The sequence below is a fragment of the Trichoderma breve genome, chromosome 3 (assembly GCF_028502605.1).
Source record: "Trichoderma breve strain T069 chromosome 3, whole genome shotgun sequence".
NCBI lineage: Eukaryota > Fungi > Ascomycota > Sordariomycetes > Hypocreales > Hypocreaceae > Trichoderma > Trichoderma breve.
In genome coordinates, this window is record NC_079234.1 from 5,415,481 (window position 1) to 5,434,043 (window position 18,563).

Here is an 18,563-nt window from a genome sequence, read left to right on the forward strand (position 1 = left end):
AACCTGCAACCCACAACTGATGAGACGCTCATAACCATCGCATTGCCACGGCCAAACCCCAAGATCGCTTCCCGCAACTCGTCCGACGCAATCTTGCGATATGTCGATGCGACCAGCATGCGGACAACAAACGCCAGACGGGGCCGTTTGAGCTTCCGGCCCTTTTACACCACGGTTCTGCTGTTGTCTCTGCTGGCCGCGTACTCTTTCTTGGCACACACATACAATCAGCGTCATCATGGCGATAGCGACGGCAGCCTGGAGCTGTTCAGACGATCCGACGAAGAGCCCGAGTGTCGTCAAGTGCACACGGCCAAAGATCAGTGCGCTTTTGTAAAAGCATATTGCGTCGACGAAGACGCTGGGCTTCTTCCCTATCTCGAACTCTATTACTGCAGGCTGGGCAAAGCGCAGCCCTTTGCCTTTGTCCTTCTGGTAACATGGCTGGGGCTTTTGTTTACTACTATCGGTATCGCGGCGAGCGACTTCTTCAGCGTCAATCTTAGCACCATTGCGACTATCCTGGGCCTCAGCGAGAGCCTTGCAGGTGTCACGTTCCTCGCCTTTGGAAATGGCTCTCCCGATGTTTTCAGCACCTTTGCAGCCATGAGCTCCAACAGCGCGAGCATGGCCGTCGGCGAACTCATCGGCGCTGCCAGCTTCATCACGGGCGTGGTGGCCGGGTCCATGGCCCTGGTTAGAGAGTTCAGAGTGGATCGTCGGACATATGCCAGGGACATCTGCTTCTTTATTGTTGCAGTTGCCTTTACCATGGGCTTCTTGGCCGATGGAGAGCTGCGTTTCTGGGAGTGCTGCGCCATGATTGGATATTACATACTCTATGTCGTGACAGTTGTCGGATGCCATTGGTATATCACGAGGCGAAAGAGGAGGCTGCGCAGAGAAGGAGAGGCCCGTAGTCACTTCTATGGGCTGACTGGCCATAGCGGAGATGAGCTGGCTGGCGAGCCTTACCGAGACGATCCCGACGATACGAGCCAAGAAGCAAGCCGACATGCGCCAAGCACTGTTGCAGAGAGTATCCTCTCCGCTTTGGAGCGCGGCCCCATTATAGAGGTTGACGGCCAGAGTGTTGGGACGCCAGGGAGCGTTGACAGCGAAGAAACGGACGAGGACCATGAAAGAATGGTTGTGGCAGAGGTAACGCGAAGCATGCGAGTCTTGCGCCCCCAAGGCGGGCGGAGGAACACACTTACACCCATTCGACCGAGTTTGATTGGAGCACTGGAGTTTAGATCTGCCTTGGCACACTTACAGCGGGAGAGCAACCTTCAGCTCTCTCCAATCCCAGCTAGGAGCTATTCTGAAAACCACGTTTATAGAGGGCGGAGGGGTAGCACGAGCGCCATCTCTGACCTGCTACCGTCCGACCAAGCCGATGTCTCAGCCCGTGATGCTGCCGTCGCCAATGGGAGAGAGAGGGCTAGGTCGCACGGAACCGCTCCAGCCTCGGCATCTGTACCTCAAGACCTGTTGGGGGTCGTACGAGAGAGGTCAGATTCCAGTTTGCTATCCCCCTCAGATGGAGCTGCCAGCCAAAGGACGGCAAGCCCTGCACCGTCGTATCAAATTGGTGGAAAACTGGCACCTCCTCCAGTCGATTTACCAGGGGCTGGTGGTCATCACCGGCAGTCACCGCTTGCGCCCCGGCTTCAACTGCAGATACCCAGCCGACGTGGTAGCTTGAGCAGTCCAACGTCGCCCGTGATGCCTTTCCCTCAATACACAGATTCCCCTATGCCGATCTCGCCTAATACGCAAGTCGAGCAGCCTGGGTTTAGCATGCTTCCACCACCCTCGGCCACGGTCCGCGAAAGCCCATTTGCTACGTTTGGCAGTGCCGAGACTGAATCACGACCGGTAATATGGTGGCCATACTCGGTTCTTCCAGCGCCACATGTTCTCCTTGCCACACTATTTCCAACGTTGCAAGGGTGGAGAGAAAAAGCACTGTGGGACAAGGCTATCAGCATCATATCTGTACCGAGCATTTTTCTATTGGTAATAACGCTACCGGTTGTTGAGTCAGAGACGACGACAGGAGAAGTCGATTCTCTGGACGATGCCCATACCTATCGTTCAAGTCATGTGGCTCCACCCATTTCGATCCAGCCAGGAGAAATCGAACCTGAAAATGAGTGGGATCGGTTTCGGAGATATTCGCTACATCGTAGGAATAGCGATACTATGACTGGAAGCGTTCAGACACCTCTCCTGGCGCTGCCAAACGAAGACACGTTGGTTATATCTCCCCATACTCGAGGGCCTGGCGCGCCCAAACCTTTGTCCGAAGTTCGGTCCATCAGCCAAGGTAGCGAGGAAAAGTTGGGATGGAACCGGTGGCTCGTCTGCCTCCAGCTCTTCATGGGGCCGCTGTTTGCCGTTGTTATTCTCTGGGCAAACATTTCCGAAGACTGGGAGAAGCCAGGGGCCATGTTGGTGCGCATGATTTTATGGACGCTTTTGGGATCGCTCATACTGCTGGGGGCCTTGCTTCTACTTACCTCGGAGCAGAAGCGACCCGAGTACCACTTTTTGTTTTGCTTCTTGGGATTCATCATTAGCATAGCTTGGATTTCAACGGTGGCGGGCGAAGTTGTCGGTGTTTTGAAGACTTTTGGCGTGGTCCTCGGTATTTCCGAGGCTTTACTTGGACTCACCATTTTCGCAGCTGGCAACAGTGTGGGCGATTTGGTGGCTGATATTACAGTGGCCCGACTTGGATACCCCGTCATGGCATTGTGAGTACAATTAGACCCCCTATTCTTCTTTGTGAATGATTGCTGACTGTGTGATTCTCCGTTACAGGTCTGCTTGCTTTGGTGGGCCAATGCTCAATATTCTACTTGGAATAGGCGTGGGCGGTGTCCTAATGATGGTTCAAGACGCAAATCGCCACCAGCATAAGCACCCAGGGGACGATTACGCATACAAACCGTATCGTATCCAGATAGGGGGCACGTTGATGATCTCGTCCATTACACTTCTCGTGATTCTGGTCGGCCTGCTCATCGCTGTGCCTCTGAACAAGTGGATTTTGAGCCGCAGAATTGGCTGGGCATTGATTGCGATCTGGGTGGCCAGCACGGTGGCCAACGTAATAGTCGAGCTTACAGGCGCAATTGGGGATATTTCTTAGGGGATTGTATAATATGTGCTCACTTTTTTGCTGGGCCTGTATGGGATATGATTTTTGATGGGGGTATGACGTTACGGGTTGAGGATATGGATTTGGTGCATCATTACGAGCATGAGCATGAGCATGAGCATGAGCATGAGCATGAGCATGAGCTTGTTGAAGCATTTCTTTCTTGTACAACATTCATTTTATGTTTACTGTTTTGTTTTTGTTCAGTAGGTAGATGGCATGCGGGATAGCAGCGTTGTAGGTTCAGGCCTGTGAATATACGAAATCGATGGACACCCAAATTGAGAACATCACCATACCAACTTCGAAGTACTCCAAGCAGCATTCAAGCTCTGTTAAACTCACAAGATTCACCGAATGCCAGCTGAATCTCAACCTCCACATTGCGCCCTCGTATCCACCCCGCAAACGTACTTTTCGAGATATGCCTTTGGCCTTGAAGATTTTACATGCCTCTTCGTATTCATTTACACCATCAATCAGTCACATTGCCATTGTACGCGTGTCCCCAAATCTACTCTTCATCTAATTAAAACAAGACCAGAGGCTATGTATACTCATCACATCCTTCATCTACTCCCTGGGCTGTGACGACAACTAAATTCTGTTCAAAGCTGATCCATGTCTTGCCAATAAACAATCGCCCAGTATCCCAAAAGCTTCAAGTTTGAAGAAACGTGGCTCTAATAAACGTGGCTCGTATGAACTGAAATTAGTGGCTCAAGGGTCTCTCATTTCTCCAGGCACTTTGCACTGCCCCTCCACCCCCCATTTGGCCTGTAGCACGAAGGATCACCTGTAAATACAGACGCTAGTTGAGCTGGTACAGGGGACTAGTGCGCTAAACTCGAAGCTCAAGCCAATTGGAGTTTCGTCACTGGATGGGCTCTCGTCAATATTTATTTTCACCGCCCTGCCCCTCGTTGTTGAGCATCCCATCCCGCAATTGAACATCTCGTCGTTCTACAAAGCTTCCATCCGAATTCGCATAGATTCCCGTGTCTCTTCAAAGCCTCACTGCTTGTCTCTTTTTCATATCTTTTACATTTATTTTTCATATCTTCTTCTTAATTGCCCGCCATGTCTGCGCCCACCTATACCCCTCTTGAGGAGCGTCCTCTCAAGGACACCATCTGCCTCTTTGACGTCGACGGCACATTGACTCCCGCTCGTCTTGTAAGTCGGCATTGCACCACTTGAGAAGCACCGATATCGCCTGAACCATCTTCTTTGACTTCCAATTCCCAATCTGCCACCAATTTCCTCCTCCAATTCGCAAATCCGCCGCCCCAATGCGCACCATCACCTTCGCTAACATGGAACCTCACAGGATGCCTCCCCCGAGGTCCTCGCCCTCCTCCAAGCCCTCCGCAAGAAGTGCTCCATCGGCTTCGTTGGCGGCTCCGACCTCATCAAGCAGGAAGAGCAGCTAGGAAAGCCCGCCGGCGTCCCCGTCACCACCCTCTTCGACTACTGCTTCGCCGAGAACGGCCTCACGGCCTACAAGCTCGGCCAGCCCCTCCCCTCCAACAGCTTCATCCGCTGGATCGGCGAGGCCCAGTACAAGGAGCTCGCAAACTTCTGCCTGCACTACATCGCCGACCTCGACATCCCCGTCAAGAGGGGAACCTTTGTCGAGTTCCGCAACGGCATGATCAACGTCAGCCCCGTCGGCAGGAACGCCAGCACCCAGGAGAGGAACGACTTCGAGGCCTTTGACAAGGAGGCCAAGGTTCGAGAGAAGTTTGTTGCTGCCCTCAAGGAGCGATTTGGACACTTGGGTCTTACGTACGTCTTGCTTTTCTTTTTTCCCCAATTGCGCTTTCGTCAGTCTAGAATCATCAACTAACAAGTCCAATTAGCTTCTCTATTGGTGGCCAGATCTCCTTCGACGTCTTCCCCACCGGCTGGGACAAGACCTACTGCCTGCAGCACCTCGAGAACGAGGCCAAGAAGCCCAACGGAATCACCTACAAGAACATCCACTTCTTCGGCGACAAGACCTTCGAGGGCGGCAACGACTTCGAGATCTACAGCGACTCCAGGACCATCGGCCACTCTGTCAAGGGTCCCGAGGACACCATGCGCATCCTGAAGGAGCTGTTTGACATCTAAATTCGGTTTATAAATGGAGGTCCGCCCATGTTCGACATCTATATATGTTTTTATAAATGGAGGTCCCGCCATGGGCGTGTTGCGCGCTTGAAAGAGATGTGGGAGAGATAGTAGAGCCAAATGCTTTCGCAAAAAGGACAGGTCCACGAATGATGGCCCCGTCGAATCAAATCTAGATAATACCAAGAATACCAAGATAACCCATATTCAAACATTTATACAAACGCTCATGTCATTATTCCTCTTGCTTCGCTCTCTAAAGGTAACAGAAACTACAACAAATACAAGAAGAAAAGCAGAATTCGTTAATCTCTTATATACAAAAAAAATCAGGAGGAAAGCTGGCAGTCGAAATATCTCCCAACATTTTATCCACCTCTTGACGTAGAATGCGTCACCACCCAAAAACCTCATCGTCTTTACTTCTCTCTCATAGCCACATTCTTCTAGCCCCCTCATCTTCCATACTCCAAGTGGGGGATAATCACAGGGCCGTACTTGGTAGTGGCCGTAAAGGCTCCATCACCTTGTACCACAAAGTCAACCGCAAGGCTCAGCCTAGACAAGCCCGGTTGCTGGCTATGGATGCTAGGGTTTGGGCTAAATGGCCCCTGACTCTGGGCCATGACGGCATCGTGGTCATATGCAACAACGGCCACGTAGTTGCGGCGACCCATGAGCTTCTTCAGCTCTCTCGTCGCTCCACTGGCATCGGTATGGAAAATTTCCATCATGTCTTCTTTGGTATCAGAGACTTCATGCGTGGACTTTTGGCCATTAAGCGGTACATAGAGCGTCTTCTGGTTATGGAGCAGCTTCAACACGTAGGTGCTCTGAGGCGCAGACACGATCGGTGAAGTGATAATCTGGTACATCGTCTTGTGGTCCCCAGGGTGAGTCGGGTCGTGAACGAGACCAGCTCCTGCACAGTTGACATCTGCAAAGACATGAGTTAGCATATATTGGGACCTGTAACGTGTAAATGGATAGGGGCAATTTAGAACCTACCTCCAGATAAGAATGTCATGCGGACACCTTTTTGCTGGGCGATACCTTGGAGGGTTCGGATGAAATATGTCCTCTCTAGATCCTTGGAGTCGTGCGTCCACATGTCCTTGAGGACTTCCTGGATATCCAGCTCACCAAATTGGTTGAGGACGTTGCCCATGAGTCCGGATTTACCAACAGCCTTCTTGACCTGGCTGAAACCCTGTGCCACCATCTCCTTACCACCCACAACACCCGCTACGGAGCTTGTGACTTTACCAAGAATATTATACGTCGTGTTGACGGCCTTCTTTCCAGCAGCAACGGTATTGGCCAAGCTCTCCACGGTATCCAGCCTAGGATAAACCAGCGGAACAGACACCATCCAGATAACATGCTGTACGCTGGGAGGTAGAGTCGCAACCTTGGGGAAAATACCCTGGTAAGTAGGTCCAGCCATGACACGAGCCTGGGTTCGTTCCGACCGACAGTCTGTCCCGACAACAGCCACTGCCGGACCAAGATACTTGACGAAATGCCACCCAGTACCTGTAATGGTGAAGATATCGTGGTCAGTGCTGACGTTACGCATCATCTCCACCGTTGTATGATGCTGGAATAGCAGGTACATGTCCGCTGCGACCCGCCCGGTGTTCTTGAAGATGGCAGATGATTGCATATAGTCAGGATATGAGCCAAATCCATCAAAGCTATAAAAAGTTAGAGAAAGGTCATTAAATCATGGATATGTGAAAGATAGGGATGATTCTCCCCTTTCCCCTTTTCTACACTTACATGTCGTGGTCATCTATCTGCAAGACGTGAGGGATCTGAGCAAAAGCCTCCCTCAGATAAGGCTGGTCAAAGTGGCTTGTATAGTAGTGGAAGTAAGCATGGCTCACATCCTCCTCGTGGCGGGCTGTCCATTGCGTGTTTCTCTTGTTGTCTCTTCCACTCATGGCTAGCCACTGCTTCATCAGAGGCACCTCCCTCCACAGCCGGTCACCATAGATCTGGTCACCCAAACCGAGTTGCACGTGGAAACCGCCGCATTCTACATTCTTCTGGAGAACGTCCTTCCACATGAAACCGACGCCACCCAGCTTGGAGCGCTCGTTTTGAGAAGTGCCAACAGCAAAATCGTTGCCCGAGTGGGCTATGAATCGCCATCCAGTCTCATGCCTTCCTGCGACGACGAATTCGTAGCGAGTACATCCAAGGTGCGACGTGACCGCATAAGTCCATCGGTCAGTGGCCTCTCCCATGTCAATGTCAATCTCGTATTTGTAAAATGTCCAGCGCTGGTGGACGAAGATAGGGTGGGGGATTAGCTGCTTGGGGTTTGGAGAAAGATCCATGCTCAGGTGCAGGTGAATGGTAGGCGGCTGGGGCGCATCTGTGACGATGAGGATGCTACCAAACCATTTGCCCGTCTCGATATTCATGTTGACGTATTTCAGATAAGGGCCAAAGTAGACCCCGTTGGTCGGTTGGATCCTGTACATATCCACACCGGCGCTCGGCGGTGGTCCTGTGAAGCCGACAGTCGGGGCCTGTGAGGCCGCAACGCTCATGATGCTTTCAGCATATCCAGGTGTGTGAGGAGGAAACATGGGAGAAGCCATGGGCGTTTTGCCAAACATGGGGGAAGCCAAAGGATTTCCGTACGTCGAGGCGGTGGGCGAGAGGGGAGCTTGATCGTGTACAATAGGATTTGGACCCTTTGGAAACTCCCACTGAGTTGCCTGCGAGGCCAGGTGAATGTAATAGTATTGACCCGAATTCTGGTCAAGATGGGCAATCCATCCTTCAGGCAGAGGAGGCGGAGAAACAGGACCAGCCGCTGCGAGATTTGGGGGCATAGTGACGACCTGAGTATGCTGAATTGCTGGCTCCGGTTTAGGATCGTTTGCAAATGCAGGATGGCCTTGATTATGAGGAGCCGTAGAACTAAGACCTGCGGCTGCGGCTGCGGTGGCTGCAGCCGTAGCCGCGGCTACCACAGACTCTTTGGCAGGCTGTGGTGCCGAGCTGGTAGACGCAGAGGCTTGAGCTGGGGTTGGAGTAGCTGCGGGAACAGATGCAGGCGCTTGGTTGGCTTGTTGTGGTCGTTGCTTCTCATTCGGATATGAGCTACGTCCGCTAGGATTGACACTCGAGTAAGCCGGTGGAGGAGAGCTGGTGGACATGCGCTGGAAGTCCTGCTCCAAAACGCTTACTTGAGCTGGAGCGTTGGCCTGATTCTGCGCTGGCTGCTGTTGAGGAATAGGGCTGGTGATTGGCTGTTGCGGCTGAGGAGATGAGACTGGGTTCATGCCTTGGTATACAGTCGGCGGACCCGACGGAGCTTGATCGGGAGACTCTGTAGGCGTCCAGGGGCGCTGAGGTTGTGGCTGTTGATTGTTGTACTGCGCCAGTCTCTGCGCGGCCGCAGCACTCTGTACCTGCGAGGCTTGAAGGCTGGTGAGGGTTGCTGTGCCAGAAATGCCTGAAGCGGCATACCGAGCCTCGATTCCCCCTCCGGGCATGTTTCCAGGCTCTACGATGGGAGTCTCTGGAGGCGGGGGCGAGCCCCGGCTGGCTCTGGTAGTTGAGTTTGAAGCCGTGGAGGCGAATCGATTGACGCCTGAATCGCTGGCGCTCAGGTTCTCAACCTGGGGAACCTTCGGGGGCTGCTGAGGCGCCTGTGGTTGAGGCTGTTCATACGACTGAGGTTGTTGATACGGCTTGGGCTGTGAATATTGCTGCGGCTGCGCTGATGAGCTACCCGAGGGTCCGGATGCAGCTGCTCCGGGAGGCGGGTAATAGGTCTTCTGATAAGTCGGATAGTTTGTTGTCGAAGCCGCAGGCTTATCTTGCAGCGGTCTCGCAAAGAGGCCATAGTCGGCATCAGGGCTCGACGGAGAGTGTATGGGCTTCGGTGCTGCACCTCGCCTCTCGGCAAGTCCTGGCTTCTTCTCGGCGGCGACGTTTGTATCCAACCGAGGGCTCGTGTCGTTGTATGCAGAGCCATAGGGCTTTGGGGCAGTTGGCTTTCGGATATCGTCGTCATCTGGGAACGGCAAAGGCGCAGCAGAGCTCGACGCACCAGGAGGCAGCGGGAAGGTTGGTCTGCTGGAGGAGGTCGAGGAGACGCGAGAATAAGGGTCGGGGCTCTGAGGCTTGAAGATGCGCAACGGCTCTACCGTTGGACTGTCGCAGTCTTCTGGCGCCGGCTTGCTCATGAAGAGCTCATTGTCCGGGACGCCACGGCTGCGCTCCATCTTCTTGACTTGAGAGAGGGAGATTCTTTCTATCAACAGCCACCAAAGCTGTCAGTGAGAGCCCGTGGAAAACCAGGTAGGTATACAAGCAGGTCGTACGTACTCGTTCTTGATGTAAAGGCGTCAAATGCTTGAAAGTAAGGCGACCGCTGTAGAACTCAAGAGAGAAGCAAAAACGGCGAGGACAAGATGCCCGAGATGCTTGTTTGGGCGCTCCGTACTGCTACTTTTGACTCCTCGGTATCTCCTTAGTTGTGGCGGCACAGAAGATGGTGGCGGGGTTGACGTTATACGTACCTGGTACTAACCCCTCTAGCTTCTCCAAAATGACGGGATGGGTCGCAGAACTGGCCGCACGGCCCGCTGCAACGACGCTGGGCTGGGCTGTAAGTGAGATGCCGAAAATATGGTCGGCGAAGGAGTGAGAAAAAGGGTTGATTTGCAACGATGGAAGAAAAAATCACGACGGAGAAGAAAAGGAACAAGGCGAGAAGGAAGCGGCTACAGGATGAGTGGCTTACAGAGCTTATTGTGAGATTTGGTTTGCTGCCCAAGTTAAATGCCACTGGACTGGTTCACATGGGCCAGATCAAAGCCAGGTACCCGCGCAATACCTGTCGACGCAGCCGAATTACTGCTAATGAGCGGTACCGAGCCGTACTACTAAACTACTGGGAGAACGAGAACGACACAAGAACTTTGGCGCTGCACCACCCCGACCAGGCCAAACCAAACCAAAACAGGGGCCGGCGGCAACACAGGAAATGTCAACAGAGACGAACGCCTTCTTTGGAGCCATGGCTGGAGTCTTCTCTGGAGCTAGAGCTTAGTGGCGGCCTGTCTGCAACGTGGAGGCCCCTTGCAGAGCCGCCTGATTGGCTGCGTATCTCCATCTCGGCAGCCCTGTAAGCGCCGACCTTGGAAAAACCACCTGAATGGCCTATGGCATGAGATTGGAAGCGCTGGCATTGCGAGGCCAAGACTCGCATACCGGCAGGCCTCATCAGCTGCGACGGCCAAATCAAAGCGCGTGGACATGAAGAGGGGCCGGGCTGTGCTGTTCTTTTGTTCTGCTTTGGCCGCTGTGCTTCTATCCCTCATTGGGCCGAGGATGCAAGGCTATGAACCAGGGTTCAGTGGATCGATCATGCAGGAGATATAAAAGCTGGCGGCAACACCAAGCGTCGTCATCGTCGGCATCTCGCTTCCGCTTGCAATGACCGGTATACTATATACTGTATTGGGTATCAATCATCAGGGACTGATATGTTAGATGCCGTGTTAGGAGCCGGAGCATGTGCCGAGCCAACGCAATGTCATGATAGCTGTGCTGTGCAACCCTAGATTTGCTGCTAGCTGCGACATGTCCTACTGCCTAGACCCGTTCTATGGGCACCCTAAAGAGTTCGCCTGGACGAAAGCATATGGAGTAGAGCTTGTATGAGTTAGAGCTTCAGTATTATCATAGCTTTCCGTTGGCAGAACATGTATAGACATACATGTACTTATTTGGAGGTGCTGCTTGATAAGATAAGAAGTCCCCTGACGTCGATATTTCCTAAACAGGCAAAGTATGGGGCTTCCCAACGCGCACTCCAAAGCTGGACGCGTTGAGAGGTTCGCTCTTGCCAGCCAAATTGTAGCTTGTCGTCTCTTACAAAAAGTACGGAGCATTACATGGCAAAAGACGGCGGTTCTTGGTTACCGCCATCAATCACGACATGGCACCCGTTTCAAAGGCACCAGAGAAGAAGCAAAAGTCTTTGACTGCATTCTTCACGCCTAAAGCCGTCGTCAATGGCGCTGCACCGTCTTCTCGGCCCGCGGTGCCGTCTTCGCCCACCCCCGTGAAGGAGTCGGATTTGCCGTCAAGGAAACGGCCGCTCGAAAAGGACAACGACAAGTCCAATGGTGTGGCTGAGAAGGCAGCAAAGAGAACAAGAGGAGATGAAGACAATGATGCGCAAAGCTCCTTTTTCCACAATGACTCTACCGTTCCTACAACGGCCAGCAACCAAAGCCCGACTTCGTCACGAGCGCAGCGCTATCGCTACGACGAATCGAATACACAAGAAGCCGCTGGTGATGAGAGCGATGATGCTCGAGTTAAGAGGCAGAATGAAGAGTTGCACAGGAAATTCGTCAAGAAACTGGGTCATCCCGATGCCCTGGCTTGGAGATCCCTGAAGGCACAGGACACTGGCGGCGGTGATGACGAGGATGCCGATGCAGACCCCGAAGAGGAAGAAGCTCCAATTGCCACAAAAGCAAAGAAGAAGGGGTCAAAAACGGGAAAGCTAACCCCGATGGAAGTTCAATTCTTGGACATCAAGCGGAAGCACATGGACACAATCCTCATTGTCGAGGTCGGATACAAGTTTCGATTCTTCGGTGACGATGCCCGCGTGGCTGCCAAAGAGCTGGGTATCGTATGTATACCTGGTAAAATGCGATATGACGAGCGTATGTGCCTCCCATTCTTGGCCATTCCATGAAATACTCCTCACTAACTGGCACCAGATCCCTCAGAAGCTCATCTGGATCGATTTGCATCGGCTAGCATTCCGGTTCACAGATTGCCCGTTCACGCGAAGCGCCTCGTTGCTGCTGGGCACAAAGTTGGAGTCGTCCGCCAAATCGAAACCGCGGCGCTGAAGAAAGCTGGTGACAACAGAAACGCTCCCTTCGTCCGCAAACTCACCAATCTCTATACGAAGGGTACATACATCGATGAGAATGGAGAGCTTGATAGCCAGGACACTTCCACCCCATCTGGCGGCTACCTGCTTTGTATCACAGAAACAGCTACCAAAGGTTCTGGCACTGATGAAAACGTCAATGTCGGGGTTCTAGCTGTCCAACCCGCCACCGGTGACATCATCTACGACACCTTTGAAGATGGCTTCATGCGGAGTGAGATCGAGACACGGCTGTTGCACATATCACCTTGCGAGTTCCTCATAGTAGGCGACCTCACCAAGGGAACTGATAAGCTGATACAGCATCTATCAGGCAGCAGTACCAACGTGTTTGGTGATCGCTCTCGTGTTGAGCGTGTACCCAAGGGCAAAACCATGGCTGCCGAGGCTTATTCTCATGTGACGCAATTCTATGCCGACCAAGTGAAGGAAGCCTCAGACAATGAGACTGCGAGCGCTTTACTCGACAAAGTCCTAAAGCTCCCCGAGGCCATCACCATCTGTCTGTCCGCCATGATTACCCACTTGCAGGAATACGGCCTGGAGCACATCTTTGGCCTTACAAAGTACTTTCAGAGCTTCAGCACTCGATCCCACATGCTCATCAACGGCACAACGCTGGAGAGCCTCGAAGTCTACCGCAACGCCACCGATCACTCCCAAAAGGGGAGCCTCTTCTGGGCTGTCGACAAGACTCTCACCCGATTTGGCCAGCGTCTCCTGCGAAAATGGGTTGGCCGCCCATTGCTTGATAGAGAGCGTCTGGACGAACGCCTTGCCGCTGTGCAAGAACTTCTCAACAAGCAATCTACGTCGCCTGTCGATGACCTAGAGAGGCTCCTCACAACGACCAAGGCCGATCTTGAGCGCAGTCTCATCCGTATCTATTACGGCAAATGCTCCAGGCCAGAGCTCCTATCCGTGCTTCAGACCCTACAAAAGATTGCTAGCCACTACTCTTCCGTCAAGTCAGCCTCTGATGTCGGCTTCGACTCACCACTGATTGTCAATGCCATCACTACCTTGCCCCAGATCTTAGATTCTGTCGTCTCGTATCTCGAGCGCATCAATCTCTACGCTGCCAAGAAGGACGACAAGTATGAATTCTTCCGGGAAGAGTTCCATACCGAAGATATCCAGGACCACCAGCTTGGAATCGCCCACGTCGAGCACGAACTCGACCAACACCGCGCCGTCGCAGCTGGGAAAATCAAGCAGAAGAGTGTCGAATACGTCACCGTCGCAGGCATCGAATACCTCATCGCCGTCCCCAACAAAGACATTAAGAATGTTCCCGCCTCGTGGAGCAAGATATCCGGCACCAAGGCTCTCTCGCGGTTCCACACCCCTGAAGTCATCCGCCTCATTTCCGAGCGCGACCAGCATCGAGAGGCCCTCGCCGCCGCCTGCGACAAGGCCTTCAAAGACTTCCTTGCCACCATCGCTTCAGAGTATCAGCCTCTCCGAGATGCCATCTCCGCCCTCGCCACGCTCGACTGCCTCCTCTCCCTCGCAAAGGTCGCTGCTCAGCCCGGCTACAGCAGACCGACATTCTTGCCATCCAACGCCGAACCATCCATCTCCATCTCCCAAGGCCGCCACCCCATCGCCGAGCAGACGCTCGAAGGGAGCTACATCCCCTTCACCACCACGCTTTCCCACCCCTCCGCCCTAGCACACCTCATCACCGGCCCCAACATGGGCGGCAAATCGTCCTTTGTCCGCGCCGTCGCCCTCATCGTCCTCCTCTCCCAAATCGGCTCCTTCGTCCCCGCCGACTCCCTCACCCTCACCCTCTGCGACGCCATCCACACCCGCGCGGGGGCAAGAGACAACCTCTTCGCCGGCGAATCCACATTCATGGTCGAGGTCTCCGAGACGGCCCGCATCCTGCGCTCCGCCACCCCCCGCAGCCTCGTCATCCTCGACGAGCTCGGCCGCGGCACCAGCACCCACGACGGCGCCGCCATTGCCCAGTCCGTCCTGCAACACGTCGTCACCGAGACCAGGTGCCTGACCCTCTTCATCACTCACTACCAGAATCTCGCACGTGTTGCTGATGGCCTGCCCGGCGTCACAAACGTCCACATGAAGTTCAACGCGCAGACCGGAGAGGACGGTGAAGAGGAGATAACCTTTTTATATGAGGTAGGAGAGGGCATAGCTCATCGATCGTACGGACTAAATGTCGCCCGCTTGGCTCGCATTCCCAAGAAAGTCATCGACGTTGCTGCGGACAAGTCGAAGCAACTGGAAAATGAAATGAAGCGGCGACGGCTGCAAGGAGCATACCGGACCCTTGCCCATGTCATAGAATCGGGTCCAGACCAGTTAGACCACTTGATTTCCTCTATTGAGCAGCTATAATTACTAGAATGTCGACGAGTACTAGGGATTTTCACATGTTTTCTTTTTGGCAACGTCTGCCGTAGCATTTACTGGGGTACCTGGGTTTATGAGAAGCGAAAAGCTGCTGTATTTTTCATATCTGAATATCAATATGGAACCATACGAACGCCAAGATTGTTTCTCCCATAACTTTGCCTGTGTTCAGCCTCCAGACAGACAAAATAAGCTTGCCAACTGGGCTATTTTGTTCAACTTGACTATCACTATTGTAAACGGCTCGTCCAGTATAAACCCAAGCGGTAGAATGATTGTAGAGTCGTCCCATAAAGAAAATCGCAAAATACCTCGCCATATACCCACCATCCTCAAAATACAATGCGCCGAGAGTAAGAAGTCGCCTCTATTATGCTTCTATTGTAATTGCATTGTTGTATCCCATGACAATCGACTGAACCGGGCATTTTGCATGAAGAAGACTCTGCAGCTTATTAGGCCTCGGCTCTCGGTGTCGATTAAGTTGCTGAACCACCGTCTTGATCATTGCCTTTCGTAACTCATGCAATAGCAGATATATAGTTTGCTCTGTCTGGTAATATTTTAGCGACTGGAAACAGCCGGTTAGTTATTCTGAACTCACCCCGTTTGGATCTACCATGAAACCCCCCGTAAAGCGCCTCTAGAGGATTATTCACCCGAAAATAATGAAGAAAATAAACATGCGCTGGCACCGTTCTCACAAAGGATCCGATATTGGCGCATGCTGAGGATAAGTGAAATGGATATTATGTCAACGATCCATCCGTTGAAACAAGTAGAAGAAATATCAGAGCTCCAATTCATCGTGTCGGAGATCCTCGTGGATGTCGATGCCGTTGTCAGATCCTTGCGACTCCCAAATACCTTGTCCAGGAAATCGTGACTCTTTTTCATCATCAATACTCGCATCATCTAGGACGTCGCAAAGCTGGGGTGGTTCGAGTTTGATGTTGGCGGGAGGCTGGTTTTGGCGCATTGAATGGGAGGCTTCTTGATTATGATTAATCGACGTAAATCTCAACGGAGACAGGCTTGACGCTGGACCCGATTGGCCACATGAACCAAGGAAGACGCGATCTTGTGAAAACAAAGGATTGGTATTTGGTATATCAAGGTAGTGGTTTGCTACCGTGCTTCCTTCGTTAGCACTGGTGCTTGCATAATCGTCAAATTTATGCTGGGTAGTGTGGCCTGAAGAAAGGCGAAAGTGGTCATGAGTTAGAGTGTTGAAATGGTTGCTAGCAGCGAAAGGAAACCGCGGCGTATTATTATAGATTGACGATCCATTCAAGGCAAAAGATAGATCCGAATGGTTGAGTGAGCCTGGCATACGTCTTGATTAGCATTGCAAAGAGCGATTCGAAATATGGGTGCTACAAACCTAGTCCCACATGTCCGTTCATGTTGAGATAGGCTTGCTCTTGGCCCCTACCTCTATGGAGATCTCGTGTCGAAAACCCTCGGTCAGGGATATCTCTGGATCCAGGTGTTGGAGACACGATATTCGAGTGCGCGATCGGGTTCAACTGGTGGAGTCCCATTCGGCTGCGGAGATCGAAGCTATAGAGAAATCAGTTCGACGTCTCGGTTATGCAGGCAATTGACCACACAGATATTACCTTGGTTCTCTGTGGGATGCATTGGACAAGGTACGACCATCATAGACACCTATACCGAGTCAGCATTGTGATTATGAGGGAAACGGAAACAGGAATGCCTACTGGGAATCTTGTCATCGTCCCGAAAAATATCATGAGAACGCTTGAACTGCCCAAGAGTAGGCGTGATATCAGAGCTTGGAGTTCGGCTGAATGCTAGAAGCGGTTTGGAACTCTTTCCTTGGCCAGCATTGTCGCGTGTGAGACGGCGATTTCCGCCTCGGGGAATGTTGGCAGAGATTTCAGCAAGTGGTTCTCCGCGCTTTCGGCGAGGTTTCGCAGTGTTTTTGACAGGAGTCTGGATAATGTCAGTTCTTTGCACTTGAATAATGTGGGCGTTGAGAACGAACCGCGTCTTCTTGATCCGGCACTGGCGAAGAGCTGTCATAAACATCCTTGATTCTTTCCACTTCAAACTCGGCCGTCATGACGACTTGTGTTGGCTCAATGCCTTCTGATGTTCTTCTCATTTTCTCAATGACTGACTTGGGCTTTCTTTGGTTGCGAGTGCGTTTCATATCCTCATTTGCCAAATCCATTTTGCCCATCCCTGGCCATACCTGACCTTTCAGCGCCATCATATCTCCCGCTCCGAAATAATCGTCTTGGACCTCGTTCTCATTATCCGATGGATAGAATCCGGGAAACATGGGGAAGTCTGGGGGAAAGTCTTCACGTTCGTTCTTCACGAGTGTATCGGATTCAGTCCGCTTGATTTTCCTCTTGGGTTGCTCCTATGTAGTCAGCGCGCTGGTACGGACTTGATCAAGCCGCGGCGAGTACATACCTTTGAAGCCGCAAGCGACGCCGCTCCTCTGGCTCGTTTGCTTCTCGCAGCCTCTTTCAGCTGCTTCGCCTTCATCCTCTCGACAAGCAGCCCCTCGATGCCATTGTCTTTATACCATTGCTCATACCGCTGAAGAGATACAGAGGCCGCAACGTCTTGATGAGCCTTCAGCTTTGTTTGAGTTTCATGATGAAGATGACCTTTGGAGGCGATGTGCGTGAGCAAGTGTGACACATCAGAGAAGCGTGGCGTCTCAGGGCAAACGGTGCAGTGCAAAGGAATTTGCTTGCTTCCGGAACCAGACGAGCTCCCAGCGGTGACCACTGATGCCATGTCCTGCTCCAAGTCATTAGTCGCGGTTCTTGAACCAATAATTGCAGACGAAAAGGGGGCATTGTTTTGAAACAGTTCATAGGATATATACAGCCACAAGAAGATTTTCGAGAAGTCTGACCTGTTCATGACCCGGAAGGCCAGGCTGATTGCAAGATGTGACGTCGAGGCAGGAAAACAGCGATAGCAACAGTAGCAGCAAGCACAAGAGAGAAAAGAGAGACGAGAGCTGTGGTCCTTGGGATGACACCAAAAACAAAGAAGCAAGGGTAAAGAGTGACGTGATTCAGAAAAGAGCAACTGGGTACAGTGGGTATAGGAGGGAAGAAGCGGTTGGGACGGCAGAGAAGAGAAAGGCTCGTTCAAGCCTAGATAGAAGAGCAGGTTGGCTTGGAGATGGAAATAGAAGTAGAAGCAGAAGTAGAAGTCATGTGTCTTACCATGGGATAGTAGCCGTCCATATCTGGGCAAGGCTTGATCACGGCTAGCGGTGGAGGCAGCAGCACTCCAGTAGATGCTGCCCATGGGGGCATCTCGGGGCCCTTGCGAAACTCTAGAGCGGACTCACTTCCGTCCCAAGACATCACAGACTAGCCTAAGCGAAGAGGCAGCTCTGGAATTCGCCGTAAATTCTTTGCAGAGAAGGAAGAATCCATGGTGTTGCTGTTGGAGGCGCGGTCACGAAGCATCACGGGACGAATTCTGGCGATATCCCGGCAGGAACCTCGATTGACCCGCGAATCTGTGGCAATGAGGGTATCGAGACGCTGCTTCTCACTGCTTGTAAATGCAGAGAAGAAGAGCAACTTCGCCCTTCGACCTGAGTTTCCTTTCTGCCTGAGGGAAACAAGGGGGCTAGTCCTCCTTGGGCGAGGAGATATGACGGCATCGTGCCTTCCTTCTTCAGAAACCACTGATAGCAGCGGCGATATCAGAAAGGAAAAGCACAAGGTACCAGGTACCTGTACTGAGGTACATTGTAGCAACAACAGATTGAATCAACATGGCTCGGAGGTGATAAGAATATCATGCATATATTTCCATTTCTTGGCACTTCCTGAAAGGCAGGTAGGTAGCTGCCAGGTCTTTATTTCTTGGATGTGTCTTTGGCATTTTCAATGGCGGACTCAAAGGGACACAACAGTCGAATAGGAATTTCTTCCGCAC

At 52.3% G+C, this 18,563-nt stretch overlaps 5 protein-coding genes across 5 annotated transcripts; 3 read left to right on the plus strand and 2 right to left on the minus strand.

Annotated features, from left to right (window-relative positions):
- Positions 1 to 117: 117 nt before the first annotated feature.
- On the plus strand, positions 118 to 3,160 carry T069G_06038 (sodium/calcium exchanger protein domain-containing protein; the record flags this gene model as incomplete). Its single annotated transcript, XM_056173248.1, has 2 exons — positions 118 to 2,762; positions 2,830 to 3,160. 2 exons carry the CDS (start codon positions 118 to 120, stop codon positions 3,158 to 3,160), a joined length of 2,976 nt encoding a protein of 991 aa, XP_056030106.1.
- Positions 3,161 to 4,249: 1,089 nt separating this feature from the next.
- Positions 4,250 to 5,284, plus strand: T069G_06039 (eukaryotic phosphomannomutase domain-containing protein; the record flags this gene model as incomplete). Its single annotated transcript, XM_056173249.1, has 3 exons — positions 4,250 to 4,345; positions 4,500 to 4,957; positions 5,032 to 5,284. The coding sequence occupies 3 exons, from the start codon at positions 4,250 to 4,252 to the stop codon at positions 5,282 to 5,284; spliced, it is 807 nt and encodes a 268-aa protein (XP_056030107.1).
- A 455-nt stretch (positions 5,285 to 5,739) lies between these two features.
- Positions 5,740 to 9,534, minus strand: T069G_06040 (WW domain-containing protein; the record flags this gene model as incomplete). Its single annotated transcript, XM_056173250.1, has 3 exons — positions 5,740 to 6,221; positions 6,293 to 6,981; positions 7,067 to 9,534. The coding sequence occupies 3 exons, from the start codon at positions 9,532 to 9,534 to the stop codon at positions 5,740 to 5,742; spliced, it is 3,639 nt and encodes a 1,212-aa protein (XP_056030108.1).
- A 1,721-nt stretch (positions 9,535 to 11,255) lies between these two features.
- T069G_06041 (mutS domain V domain-containing protein) lies at positions 11,256 to 14,600 on the plus strand (the record flags this gene model as incomplete). Its single annotated transcript, XM_056173251.1, has 2 exons — positions 11,256 to 11,997; positions 12,055 to 14,600. The coding sequence occupies 2 exons, from the start codon at positions 11,256 to 11,258 to the stop codon at positions 14,598 to 14,600; spliced, it is 3,288 nt and encodes a 1,095-aa protein (XP_056030109.1).
- An 805-nt stretch (positions 14,601 to 15,405) lies between these two features.
- On the minus strand, positions 15,406 to 17,980 carry T069G_06042 (uncharacterized protein; the record flags this gene model as incomplete). Its single annotated transcript, XM_056173252.1, has 7 exons — positions 15,406 to 15,941; positions 16,000 to 16,178; positions 16,238 to 16,286; positions 16,340 to 16,574; positions 16,627 to 17,010; positions 17,064 to 17,399; positions 17,837 to 17,980. 7 exons carry the CDS (start codon positions 17,978 to 17,980, stop codon positions 15,406 to 15,408), a joined length of 1,863 nt encoding a protein of 620 aa, XP_056030110.1.
- Positions 17,981 to 18,563: the final 583 nt, after the last annotated feature.